The 14,135-nt window shown below is 44.9% G+C and overlaps 3 protein-coding genes across 3 annotated transcripts; all 3 read right to left on the bottom strand.

Moving 5' to 3' along the window:
* Positions 1-28: 28 nt before the first annotated feature.
* LOC136437304 (uncharacterized) lies at positions 29-3,463 on the bottom strand. The gene is made up of 5 exons (XM_066431832.1): positions 3,279-3,463; positions 2,562-2,667; positions 1,633-2,173; positions 1,327-1,442; positions 29-482 (listed from the first exon to the last, which is right to left on the bottom strand). Exons 3-5 carry the CDS (start codon positions 1,993-1,995, stop codon positions 275-277), a joined length of 687 nt encoding a protein of 228 aa, XP_066287929.1. The 5' UTR covers positions 1,996-2,173; positions 2,562-2,667; positions 3,279-3,463; the 3' UTR covers positions 29-274.
* LOC136437206 (regulator of G-protein signaling 22-like) lies at positions 2,558-6,982 on the bottom strand. Its single transcript, XM_066431687.1, has 7 exons — positions 6,672-6,982; positions 6,101-6,225; positions 5,513-5,646; positions 4,308-4,818; positions 3,871-3,986; positions 3,279-3,448; positions 2,558-2,667 (listed from the first exon to the last, which is right to left on the bottom strand). The coding sequence occupies exons 1-7, from the start codon at positions 6,937-6,939 to the stop codon at positions 2,558-2,560; spliced, it is 1,434 nt and encodes a 477-aa protein (XP_066287784.1). The 5' UTR covers positions 6,940-6,982.
* A 436-nt stretch (positions 6,983-7,418) lies between these two features.
* Positions 7,419-12,448, bottom strand: LOC136437294 (ankyrin repeat and SOCS box protein 8-like). The gene is made up of 3 exons (XM_066431816.1): positions 12,154-12,448; positions 10,575-10,819; positions 7,419-9,245 (listed from the first exon to the last, which is right to left on the bottom strand). Exons 2-3 carry the CDS (start codon positions 10,800-10,802, stop codon positions 8,610-8,612), a joined length of 864 nt encoding a protein of 287 aa, XP_066287913.1. The 5' UTR covers positions 10,803-10,819; positions 12,154-12,448; the 3' UTR covers positions 7,419-8,609.
* Positions 12,449-14,135: the final 1,687 nt, after the last annotated feature.

Raw genomic sequence — 14,135 nt, 5'->3', positions numbered from 1 at the left:
TCAGGAACTTCTGAAGGATTATGATTATGAATCTATGGAGCCTGCTCCCCTCAGGGTGGTACCTTCAGTGGGGTTGTTCCTGTATTAAGAGGGATGTATGGAGCCTGTTCCCCAAAGTACTTAGAATGGTATCTTCAGTGGGGTTATTCCTGTATTAAGAGGGATGTACGGAGCCTGTTCCCCTCAGTATGGCATCTTCAGTGGGATTATTCTTGTATTACTGGAAGGTGGGTCTTATTCCTGTATTAAGAGGGATGTAAGGAGCCTGTTCCCCTCAGTGTGGTATCTTCAGCGGTCCCACCAGTAGATCAGCTTCCTCGCTCCTCATGGCGAGCCACGCCTCCTTCAGAACCAGGAGGGCGTGCTCCTCCACAGCGGAGAACGTGTCCTGGCTGTGTGCCTCTGCTGACAGGGTACATCCCACCACGAGGGAGGTGTCTACAGGGCACAGGATACTCCTGGACGCTCCCGTCACGATGTAGCTGTAAAAGAAACAAAATAAGTTGTATTCAAACATTGTAAGCTCCTCGCAATTCAGCTCCTGGCTGCGAAGAGAGAGTAGTCGGCCCACCCAATGATAAACGACCAACAATATGTCAAAACCGGTTCTGCTGCAGTGCTATGAATTGCCCATAATCTAATGGTTTCATCATTTTGCCAATATCCACCAACATACCAAGTATCATATATCTGACTGTAATACCGGGTTGACGAAGAGACAGAGAGTTCGTCTTGAAAGCTCACCAGAGCAATCTTTTTATGTTTTGTGTAATGCTTAAATGTTTGTCAAAAGTATCATATAGATCCACTCACAACTTATCGAGTTATGCTGTTCACACACAAACGCACCCTTCTTGGCACAGGTAGTAGATGCGCCCAGTAATGTTACCCTCCCACTTATTTTGTAGCGTGCTCATCTTCCTGCATTTTAAAAAGAATTTCGGACCTATCATCATATGGACATGGAGAAGCCTGACAATTGTTAGCCTGGGTGCCATCCTCCGTAGTAACCGCTGGCTCAATCGTTTCGCTTGCTCCGTGGTTAGCAATTGAAAAGACAGCCAGTGGTTTATACTACTGAGGATGGTATGCTAGTCTCTACCATACTAACCGCCCCGGCTATATAGGGAGAACATTTGCCGGGGGACTTTGGCCATGGAGGGTTTCATTCGCAGGCACATATTTGACCCTCTCTCCGTAGCCGACTCCCTTCATACTATTTGGCCGATTTCTACTATTTTCCTAGCGATCCGCGGAGCCTGGTAGAGGCTAATGGTATGCAGACACTGGGAACATTGTTAGATTGGGAAAAGCTATCCCCCTTACCGTGAGTACAGTCGCCTAGCTCTCCGCTGGATGTTGTAGTCTTGGCGGGGCTCCGTGTTGAACAGTCGCCGGTACTCCTGCAAGTCCCTCCAGAAGTCCACGGCGTTCACCCAAATCTGGGGAGGTGGTTCAAGACTATTTTTATTTGACAAGGTCCATGTGAAACAGAACAACTCTGCTCATCTACGTATAGTTTATCAATCATCATATTGTACGTTATCTGTTTCTGAAAATCAATTATATCAACAAAAAGCAATGTAAGATATTCTATTGTCATAAAACGAGAATACTTAAGCTTTGTTCTACCTTGTTGCCAGACGCCTCACAGAACTGCTCAAAAAAGTTCCCTGCTCTTTTGTCAAGAACAAGCGTCTGCTCCACTTGCGTCACTTCGGGTTTCACGCTCAGTTCTTCATGTTGGGCCCCCGCTGTTCTGGGGCAGTTAGGTGGCTTCTTGCGGGATTTACCCTTCCCTTCGTGTTCACACTTTCTACTGGGTGTGCCCCTTCCTCCGTTATTCGGGGCTGTAGGTGGTCGGGTGGCCGAGAGACAAAACGACTGCATGTCACTGTCAGCGCCGGAACTGCTCTTCGGCCGCCGTGATGAGGACGACGATTTTCTGGGCCGCACTTTCGTTATTGGAAATCGTCTCTCCATCTCCCTTCTCATCCTAAGTTCCTCCTGTTTCTGCTTTGCTTCGTCGTTTTTCTGGCTTTTCGAAGGCGGTCTTGTGTGGGCGATGTTTGATTCTGACTGGAGCCGGTCGACCAGAGGAGTACTGGCTGAGGGTTTTTGTGCAGTCCAAGCACTTCTGGACCTGCTGACGCTTTTCTTTCTGTCGTCGGTCCTGTATTGTAGTCATAACCACATCGAAGTGTTAGAAGAGGCACCATACATCACAATCCATCAAGTGGATCATGGCTTTGCGTAAACAAAATTAACGACAAGATACCTGTCTTCTTTTGCTCCCAAACTCTATCAGTTTGAAGTTTACAGGTCAAACGTACGACGCATGTTGACCATTAGGCCATAATACAGTATTGGAATGACGGAAATTGAAATCTCCGTATACTCAAATTAAGCTCTTACCAACACGCTTTCGATCAGTCCACTGATCCTTGTCATTTCGTCTTGATGGGGATCAGACTGGTCGAAAGCTTGTTGGTAAAAGCTTTATTTTGTGTGCGGAAATAGCGCATAAAATCTCTACAATCATCTCTACATTCTATACTTACCTGGCCCCGTAGATGCGCCTGGCAGCATCTGTGGAGGACCGGAGTCTGGGGATGCACGACTGGGGGCGTGACGTCACATCCGCCGTCTCAAACCCGAGAGACGTTGCTGGGGATAGATGTCATCATCGTCATAAGTTCTCATCAAGGGTATGTCGTACAGTCCTAGCTGTTAATTGGTGTGATGTGTCGGTCACGACACACAGGCTTACGTGGCTTTTTAATTTGTATCTTTCGTGGCATACAATCCATTTCATTTTTTTGTAATACTAACGGCGCGGCCTCATTTGTCGTCGGTCGTCGTACGATTTTGATTTTTCAAGCAGTCTATGACAGAACCAACCACAGTCATTGATCTGAGACCACCTTTTCCGCATGTTCCGTAACAAGACGTGAAATTTGTAGGACACGTGCACGGTTCTTCAAAGAATGCCCTCAGTTTGCCATCGTACGACAACTTATGCTACGGTCACATTTCCGAATCGGGACTCGGCCGGGCTGCCTACAGGAACGAAAATTAAAAGTGTATATCAGCAGATATGTACAGATTATGCTCATGGATAATCTTGTAATGTTTTGTGGGTTTTGTTGTCTTTCATATCATACTTTTCATAGCCACAAACTGCCCCATCGGGCCCCGGCTTGGAAATGTGACCGTAACATTAGTCGTGCGACGTATGCATGTGACACTGAGGGGCCTTAACATGACCTTCAACCTACCTGAGGTGGGGCGCCCTAAAGACTCCACAGAAACGTCACTGCCTTCGTAGCTGATGAGAGGAGAGCCCTCGTCTTTGCTGCGCAGGAAGCGCGGTAACCAGTACTGCAGCAGCGGCTGGACCAGGAGGCTCTGCGCCTCCTGAAGACGGAGGGGTCGCCAGTCACGGATCCTAGCAAACCGTTAGAATGTCAACTGAATCGCATGACTTTTAAGGCAGTGACAGTAGACACAATATTTGAATCTACATGCTTCCGATGATATGAAGCAAAAGCCCTGGATTCGTCATGCATGTAAAACAGCCAACATGCTGTGCGTTTTTGAATGTGAAACAGGGTTCACTTTAGCGGTCTTTCGCCTCCTTCGCAGACTTCTATGAGCGCCGGCGTTTATTTTTTGGGAGCGCTGATTCGCGAAATTCAACATAAACCAGGTCCTCTAAATCTCCCCCAGAATTTTAAAGAACGTGGCCCATGATGAAAATCTCGAATTAGCGCCTAAAATTAAAAAGCACAAACAACGCCGGCGCTCCTAAATATCTGCAAAGGAGGCTTGAGTGATTTGACAAATCAGCAAAGCACGATTATATTATACCTTTGTAACCCCAGTTTCTGCTCCATCTCTGTAGACAGCCGTAAGGGAGAGCTGCTGTGTAGATACTTCGTTTGCAGCTTGGCGAGGAACTCCCCCATCTTGTGTATGCACTGTCCCTGATAAACAAATGAAAATTTCATAATGCGTCTGAAAATGCCATAATGCTTATTTTTACTGACCTGATGGATCAGTTTGCATTCAATCACGGCCGGGAAATATCAAGCTGACTCCAACATTATTGAGAGGGTACGTCCGATACTTATAACTCACAAGAGCGATGTTACGTCATTATGATATCTTTGATATTGCTATGGTATCACAGGCCTGTAATGTCACTGACCTACATGAATGCAGCGACAAATGCCGGTTACAATTCTAACACCATCATCAGTACTTAATCGTACACTAAAAGAGCACTAAAAGTGTGAGGAACAAACCGGAATAAATCTGGTCTGGTCCGCGTCCAGCCACAGACTCCACTTGACTTCGCCGCTGGTGCTCTTCAAGAACTCTCCGAACTCCGCCATCGTCGCCTTGTCGGAGATACCGCGGCCATACACCGCCAGGTAACCGGACGGGTCCTCGTCAATATACCCCGTATCACCATCCTCCGTTTCCAGCGCGTTTAGATCAGAATTCACGCCCATACACGCAGCAGGAGAGTGTAGGTACGGACTCAGAGCTCTACCGCCATGGGCATGTTCGGTCATCCTTACGGTTTCTCTTGAAGGGGCTTTTTTCTTTCTTGCCAGAGGTGGTTTGGCCATGTAAGCGTCAAAACCTTTCTGTTTGAAGAGAGAACCGTAACTTGCTACTGGGGGTGGGGCGTTAGGGTCTTTCTCGCTCGGAGTGGTGGTGGTAGTCTCCGCCTGCTTTGCCCAGGCGTACCACTGCTTGGTTTGTGTTGGGCTCGTCTCGCCGAGACAGACACACATACTCTTCACAAACCTGACATGACATGGTGGGAAGAAACAAATGGCAATGAATGTAAAGCATTACGAAAAAGGTGTTGTTTTTTTTTAGAATCATTTTCTATGCTCACAAGTGAAAGTTTGGAAGTACAAAGTCAAATACATGGACATAGAATGTACCTGGGTATAAATGTCATCGCGCGGTCCCACACATCACCTTGAATTTCAGCAAGGAGGACAGAAAAGTAAGGAAAGTAATCTCGATCCAGTTTTAGCTCACTGAAGAGCTAATCTTCCACTGGTCGTGACAGAGAAGAAGACAGACGCTATTAGATGTACAGTATTTACAGGTTCATTGTACCGGGGAAATTCCCCTAGCTCTTTTCGACAAGCACAATGAACAGTGGACCACGGCTTAACGTCCCGTCCTAAGGACTGCGATCTTTTCCGGTAGCGTGCATGTCGGGTGAGCGACACAGCCGGGATCGAACCCGGGGCATCTAGTGCAAGAGGCAAGATCGCTAACCACTGGACTACGCACGCTACTTGGGCCATGGTTTCAGGCCATGGCCAAAGCAATGAAGTTTTCGGGGGAGGTTTTTTTTTTTTCTCCTCAGGGAAAAAACTCCCCCTAAAACCCCATTGCTTTCAGAAATAGAAGAAATGCTTAGCTGAAAAAATGGAGACTTAAAAGTCGGAATATGAACAGGAATCTGACATACGAAAATTACCTGTCAAATTCGGCATCTTCGTCATTGACGATGTCCTTAGATTCAGCTTCAGGGTCCTCTAGGCTGAGTCGCGGGGCCCAGGGTCTGTAGTCTGGGTCTACGTGCAGGTACAGACCGGAGGTGTAGGCGGGCACCTGCAGTTAACAGATCATTGTTAGGACAGGCCATTGAAGAACTAGGCCAAAAAACGCTTTTTAGAAATCTGGTATCACATACATTCTATATCTGTAAGGCAAATTCCTTAGTCCACACCCATCAATTTTGCGGGGCGCTTAGTACTTTAATCCTAACGACGCGGTCACATTCGTCGTAGAATTTTCAAGCTGGCTGTGAAAGAACCACTGGCAAAGATCTAAGGGAGCCTTTTCCTTAAACTGAGACAGTTGAATTTTATAGGGCACAAGCACGACTATCTCAGGGCGGCCCTCAGTTTGGAATCGTGCGACGATCGCTCGAGGCGTGTGACCGGGCGCTAGGATCTTAACAGGTGGTTTCAACAATTCTCTCAATAGCATTAGACTTGTGGATCCTAGACCACTTCAAATTAACAGAGAATGCTTGAATCAACTTTAACTATACTGTGCTCACCTGTGACAGCAGCTTGTTCAGGCGGTACTTGGAGTAGTATCTGCTCTGTAGGAAGGCGGGGAGACGGTGGACCTTGATCCACACCAGGCCCTGCAGCTTGTCCAGTTGGGCTCCTAGCGAGTTGTCTGTTTGTGAGAACCGCGGGTTTGATAGATATTAGAAGAGTGTGTAATATGTGTTGGATATAGATTTTAGATGGTGAGGTGATAGTAATTTGCCCCCCAATCGGTGCTAATTTGTCACCTGAATTGGCGATTTTTGTAAATTAAAAAAAAAGTAAGCTGGCAGCTAGCATGGCGCGAATGAGCAAGAACTAGACGCGAACTGGACACCATCAGGCACGGTCACATCAAATCTCTTTTTGATGAATCTTAATCATTGTACGTTGCTTTGGATTTTTATTATTTTTGAAATTGGCGCAGTCCAGTGAGATACCAATTATATGAACACGTTCCATATGATGGTGGTCGAAGACTCAGTCATCCGGCAACGACATTGGGTTCCATGTGTCCTTCTAAACTAAAGCCTGTCGTGTCCCTTCCCTAATTATAACCCACACCCACCCACCCACCTTCTCTGCTGGTTCTGCGGCTCTCCCGTAAGAACGGAGCCGGGTTCTCGCCCCTGTTCATGGCCCGCACGGCGCGACACGCCCAGCACCCTCCCCCGACCATGTCAAAAGCCCCCGCCTCCGCGTTGTAGCGAAGCCGCAGGGCAAATGACGGCAGACCGAGGAAGGCATTGAAATATTCCACGAACAGACCATCGTGGTCCAAGAACAACTCCAAATTGTCCGAATCAACGACTGGCGGTTCTGAGCTCAGCTTCAAGACCGGCATTTTTTTCTGATGAATTTTATTTTGTCATCAAAAGTATACCAAAATAGTGACGTCACAATGTGAAATGTCACAACGTGAATCAATTATCAAACAATCTAAGTTGTTCCAGAACATGTGCGGCATAGGTAGAACGCGAAGGCCGTAACTTATTCAGCTGTACGCTTTCGACTTGGTTTGTGCAATATGTTCAAGTCTTTTTGAAAACCGGACCATAAACGGTTTATCTCATTGACTTCGCATTGATGCGTCAGCTTGTCAGTCTATCTTTCATTCTTTTCGAACTTTCATCATTACCTCCGCCAAAAAGTATGTTTTCGGATGCGTCTGCGCCGAGTTGTGTAGTGTGCGTTTGATTGTTGCACAACACAAGAAGCTATTGATGGATTGTAACGAAATTTGTTATGTGAGTAGGTGTCAAGTTAGAAAATATCATTGATTGTGATCTGATCTCAGATAATATGAGAATTCACGGGTGTCTCTTCAGTTAGACGTCTTGATTTATTAGTACTGACATGGCTAGTATACAATGTCAATATATTAGGCAGGCAATCCTTAGAATGGTTATATCTTTATAGATATTTACATCACACAGCATTATGTCATAAAATAACATTCAAACCAACTTAAAATGAAGGTTGCATCCACATCCACATCCTTAAAAAAATAGGGTGAACAGACTCAAATTTTGCACATATTCAAAAATGTGACTGATATATCTATCAGGGCAAATATCTTCAAGAGGCCACTTTACCATGGCTTGTGAACACGTACATACATTGATTTATGAAGAATCCAGCAAATAGATAGCTGTAGGAATTGTATTAGAAGGGCTTGATAAAGCTAGGAGTATATACCTTATAGTTAGCATACAATATGATTTGTCAGTCCCACAATCTACACATTACCATTAAACCACATATAGAAGTCTCAGAATACAATGATAACATTAGAATTTTTGTCTGTCACAGAAGTGATAGCCAAACATCAGTGCTTTCTTCAGTGATATCTAGGAGTGGTAGGACTTAGTTTTAGTGTATAACAGATACCTTCAAATTTCCAAAATGATGTATATGTAACTGATGTATTAATTGACAAGCATATCCAACAGATGGTCATGAGTATCTAAGTTGTCAAAACTGCAATGGGAATGTTACTAGTATGCTATTTTGTCAGCAACAGTTACACCACTTTCAGAGTTTATAGTATAATAAGAGTCACCATTGTTAACTTTTAAAGTCACAAATAGAATTAAAAAAGCCTGGATCTACAAAACAGTTTCGAGCTATAAAACCAAGGGGCTGCCTGGGTAATAAAATCTCAGAGGCAAAACTGCATGTCTAAAAGAAAAAAGGTGGGAGGGGGGCTTAATTGTTTACAAGCACACACTCAAGTACGTAGTGACAACAAATGGGTGGAGGTCTAATTCAAACTGCCAATTTGGATCAGCCTCCATGCTACACTCTTAGAGTAGTTTAGTTTCATCCATCTTCCACAATGGAACAAAGTATTTGAAGACTTGGTCATATCTTACCAACAACAATACTATTATTAGTAATTCTATGTCTAGTACATCTGTTTTCATATGTGCTACCTTTAACAATCTACAGTGCTGTTAAAACATCTGATTAATACCCAGTCTGCTAGCATAATGGTAGCAGATAAAGGTGTCATCAATTCTTCAGACAAAGAAATCTCTTCAAGTACTCAGGAAGAGGTAACTTTTTCACAGCTTTGGGGAGATAAGTCTCTCCTATAGATTTCCTTATCTTATACATGCAGAGGTCTTTTAGAGTCCTTGGATTAGTGGACAGCTCCAGAAGCCTGTCACAAAGCTGGTTGTCCCTGACAATTTCATTTGGCATTTGTCCGTCTTCATTCCGGAGGTCAAACTGTCCCGACGCTCGGATCAGTAGGTCCAGACTCTCGTCGTCGTTTGCATCGTTCAGCCCCCGAGCCTGGATGAGAGAGGCCCGGTAGACCGGCGAGTACCCGTTGTCGTTTTCGGTCCGCACTTCGGCGCCGTACTGCAGGAGAATTTCCACCGCTTCAAGGTTCCCCTTCATGGACGCCCAGCTAAGCGGGGTGTCGCTGTTGTAGTCTAAGGAATTGACCATCGCCCCATGCTGGAGAAGAATCTTCAGGCACGGAGCGTTGTTGCGGAAGGCAGCCCAGTGCAGAGGCGTGTCTTGGTTCCCGTCGGGTGCGTTGATGAAGGCCCCGTGCTGCAGGAGGATGGAGACACAGTGGGAGTCCTTCTCAGCAGCATAGTGAAGAGCAGTTCGACCATAGCCGTCCTTGGAATTTACCTGCAATACAAAAACTCTGGTGTAAGTCATTAAGTAACTTTGTGTGGCATCGTGTGGCGCAATCGGTAAGGTGTTTTGCCCAGAACCGAGAGGTCCCGGGTTCGAAACCACTGCTATGCCCCGATGTTGTGCCCTTGGGAAAGGCATTTTACACGACTTTCCTCACTCCACCCAGGCGTAAATGGGTACCTGACTTAGGTTGGGGAAGGTCGTATTGAGGTCACTTGCTGGCGCCGAATGGTAGCCTCCCAGACCCTTGCGACAGTTCCACAAAGTGCAAGTGTGTAGCAAATATGTATCTGTTGTGTATTACTAAGTATGTGATTGTAAACCCTGCAGCACTTCAGCACTGGCTGCCATTGCACGGGTAATTTCTGACCAATAAACCATTATTATTATTATTATTAATCCAAAGTTAGTTGATTCTCAAAAAGGATGAATAAAGTTGAAACTGGTCAAATTCCGTCTCAGTGCTGTCATTGTCCCAAAGCTACGAATGATTGGTCCAAAGGTAACTTTCATTCAATTTGCTTCGATATCAAAAAACAAATAAGTATTGCCAGTAGTCTCCCTTGGTTTGTCTCTGCAAATGAAGACTTTTGAAGGCCAGTAGTAATTGCTAAGGCCTCTTTCCAATAGGCAGTGATTGCTGAGCGACCGTACCGTTACCAAATTTGGATTTGTGTGACCCTTGATTTTATGATTGGAGTATGATGCAAGATGTAAAAGTATGATTTAAAAAAGACAATAAGATATAATGTGAAAAAATTGTTCTTTATCTATGAAATTCTTTATGAAATCTGACAAATCTTTGGTCACTCATGTACGGGTCGCAGCACAGACACCACTTCTAATGGAAAGGGGATGTAAATATAGAATACAACACGGTGTATTCTGTATCGCCCGAGGCCCGACTGGGGGTCGTATCAATGCGACCTGTGTGATGCAACACGTGATGTGACCCGCAAGAGTGCCGGGATCGAGGGTGATGCGGAATACACCATGTTGTATTTTACTTATGTCATACCCATCCGAAAAAACACATTTCAATGCGAAATGCGCCAGAAATTGAGAGAGTTTTATGTCCTCAAACAAAAAACTTGTAACAACATCAATTCTATCCTCCGAATCCAGTATTCTAATTTTTGACAGTGGCGCAACCAGTGCACTCTAAATGCATGTGATAAAAGTAGAACCTCATGTAATAACGAAAGTTATTGCCCGGTCCGAAACACCTGTATCAAACGTTTTTGCGGCCGAGGTATGACATAAAAGCTCTTACATGGAATGTCACCTCAGAACTTGGAGATGTGATCAAGCAACACTTACATCTGCGCCTCTCTCAAGGAGCATTTCCGCGCAGCGTGCATCACTGACCATGCAGGCACAGTGCAGCGGCCGCAGTGTCCCGTGGACACAGTTGATGTCCGCGCCCTTGTTGATCAGGTCCTCCACATCGTCTTTGGTACAGATCTCCCAGTCACAGATCACGTGGATCAGCCTCTCGTTCAGTTCATAGCAGGTCTGTGTGTTCTCCATGATGTACCACATGGTCATGTGTGAGATAAAGGAGGCTGTGGGAACAACACAGTTTTATAAGAATATTGTTTCCTGATCTACTAATAGCTAAAAAGTAATGGTATACATACGTGTGCTAAACTTTTACCTGCATTATATTTTTCTTATTCTAATTGCATGTTGGATGCTGTTATAGTTATACAGTGAGGATTCCAATTCATATGCGACGTTCTGCCTAATAAGTATTTCTGTATGTACATTGTATTCTTGCATCTCTTTGTATTAAATTTGATGGCTTGTCTAATATATATTCAATGTGTATATGTGGCTTTCAGAAGGCATTGATCAATGCAAGTAAGTAGCAGATGAAACAATGGGCAAGATATGCAAATGAGCACCTCAATGTCACTTATGTATGTAAAAGGCAGCTTTGAGATCCAAAGGTCAAGTCTCAGGAGCAATATGATCCCCTACTGCTCTTATTCATCCTCCACTTTTAGACTTGAGTGTTTACAGAGGGACGGGCACACTGCTGAGTGCTGACTACAAATAGAATGTCACACCAAGATACTGTAGTCAAGGCAGGGTGATAAAAATAAGCTGCTGTTGTTGTTGTTAGTCACGACTATTTAAAGCCTGCCGCCATATCAACATACTTTGATGGTCTACTTTAATATGTAATAAATATATGTGGCTGCAGACTTACATACATTGATTAAAACATGTGTGTTCTATTCAGTTAACATCAACTGCAACAATAAATAACCTCTATTCTTTCAACTTGATTAACTAATAATTAGGCTCCCTACAGACCGTGTAATTTATAAGGTTAAACAGTCAAATTAAAATGGTGTGTGTGTAAATACTTAACAGATCTGTGCATTTCTTATTTGCTAGCAAATGTAACCTAGCCTAGATGTGGGGAATTTCTGCTTACATTCGCTCGTCACATGGCCCTAAATCTCTTTCTAACCTCCTTGATCTAATACACAGTGCCGTATGTTGTTGTTGTTCTGACATACGCCCCGCCCCTCTCCGGCCCCGCTAACGTATGATGGCAAACGCTGTCCACCCAACATCATGTCAGTACTGCCCAAACCCACTGTGGCCTTAACCTGTAAAACGAATCCGTGTCAAAACTGTGACTCTCCAAAACAACCACAGCAGCGCATTACCCCATCCAAACCTGTGTTTATATGGATTCAAAACGGAACAGATGCCACGCGAAGTCAGCTGATCTAACGTTATACGTCTTAGTATTACCGGTGATTCCCACAAACGATGGACCAGTTTATCCATAAAAAACACCATCCACAGAACCAGGGGACGTTCTCCTTGCAATCGTGCAAGAATCTGGCCGTTGACCGGTGGAAATAAACACAAATCTTACCAAAAGCGGGGAGCCGGTCCACCCAGCCGGAACACTGTGTACACTATGTACAGTAGGCTCGTGACCTTTGACATCCAAGATGGCGGACATTCTTTGCCAGGAGACGACCGAGTCAGGGTGGTCGACAAAAAAATTGCTGTATTTGTGTATGTTAACGGGCATGTCCCTTGGTAAGGAAACCATCGTGTTACCATTTGTACAGCGGACAGAATTTAGCCTAATTTGGCGTTGACATCATGCCACTAGTCGCAGGATCGGTACAACAGTTTCGAATGTGTTACTCGGTTTCATCAAGGAGGTAATATTTATATCAAGGAGGTAGCTTACTAGTATGTTTTAGCCCCCAAACAGAATCTATCGGTCTTGTCTTTAGGGGTTAACAGGGAAGCAATGTAAAAGACTAAGTGTACTTTTTTTACAGATTGATATAACGCTGTGATGAAAGAAAAGTCACGCCAAATGCTCGTATATATTAAAGTCTATTAAAGTGAACTCCAACATTTATACAGCACCGCCCCCCTAGCCTGGAGTCCAGCCTATTTAGCTTCCGTCCGCTACCCAAGATTGGGTAGCGCAACGGAGCTAGGGTAGCGGCCGGAAGCTAAATAGTATGGATTCCAGGCTACCGCCCCCCTCCCCACTGAGTGGATTAGCTGGCTTGATAAAGAGTCCTCGGTCACGTATATAACTACTCATATGTATAACTGCTCATAGCTCCCTGTTTTTACGATCATAGGAACTGATGATACACACATAAAATTTTACCCATGATTCAGACACTTTAATCTCAAGAGAAAAGACAATGGAACAAAGCATTTTATGACCAAAAAAAAGATTACTATTAACGTTATATACAGATTCAACCACAGGGGAAAAGACAATCATATTTTCAATTCTTGATACCGCATCCAGGAAATAAGGCTTTATCCGCCTGTATAACAACTATTCTATACAACAACTTTATTTGATACATCAACGAATTTAACAAATCCTGAACGGAAACCCCTGGGGTTAACTTAAACTTGTCCGGCTGGACATCATGGATATCTTCTTAAAGCTTGGCCCTTTCCTGTTCATACAATTCGAACAGACACAGAACAATGTTATCTTCCCCTCTTTTGACTTGAAATCCCAGGGAAAATGGCTTGGATGGGATTTCCCATGACTGCACGTCTAACATGTCGCCCGCTCGAGCTTGTTTCTGAAACAACATGGCGATTTTCTTTACACGATATTTCAACGCATCCCCCCTTAGTGATGGGTATCTACCTGCTTTTGTACCAAATACAGCCGTATCCGAACAGAGGCGGATAAAAACAGATTGCTTAGTGTAGTCGTTGGCGCCAACATCACTTTCTTCGACCCTGAACTTGTGGGAGTACATTGGCTTATCCGACGATGTTGGCAGGTCAAATGTTGGCCGAGGGCCCTTCCCCTTCCGCCGAAGATCTGGGGGGAGTGCTGTCGGTTGACGAGTCGACAAGTCCACGTTTACCGCCAGTATGTTGCCGTGACACAGGATGTCTTGGGATGTTGCGAGACGAATAACCCCCTTGCCGATCCAAGATGTCTTGCCAACGTACCCTATCCCAGCCTTAACCTCTACAGTGGAGTTGAACTTGACTTTAGTGTAGAGTTCTGGATGTAAATGATATTCTTGGTATCGCACGAAGGTGGCGACCTTCCTCATGTGACGTGGAATGTAGAAGACGTCCGACTGTTCAGGTTCAGAGTTGGCAAACAGTTGCGATAGAGTCCACGGCGTCAGGACACCTGTGCGATCGAAGTAGAAAGGAGAGAGTTCGTACGTGGCTACAACTTTTGTGCCGTCTTCAGTCCGTCCAGTGGTCTTCATTTTCGGATCCCTGAAGGAGGGACTAATGCAATGGCCCGCCCAAGTACTTGCGCTCTACACAGAACGTGGGCGAAGTCCAATTTTGAAGAGCAGAGTTCAACAATGGTGCCATGCGCAGTTCTTGGCA

This window comes from Branchiostoma lanceolatum, chromosome 6 (assembly GCF_035083965.1).
Source record: "Branchiostoma lanceolatum isolate klBraLanc5 chromosome 6, klBraLanc5.hap2, whole genome shotgun sequence".
NCBI classification, from domain to species: domain Eukaryota; kingdom Metazoa; phylum Chordata; class Leptocardii; order Amphioxiformes; family Branchiostomatidae; genus Branchiostoma; species Branchiostoma lanceolatum.
Note: the sequence above shows the minus strand (reverse complement) of the source record. Positions and strands in the feature narration are given on the sequence as shown.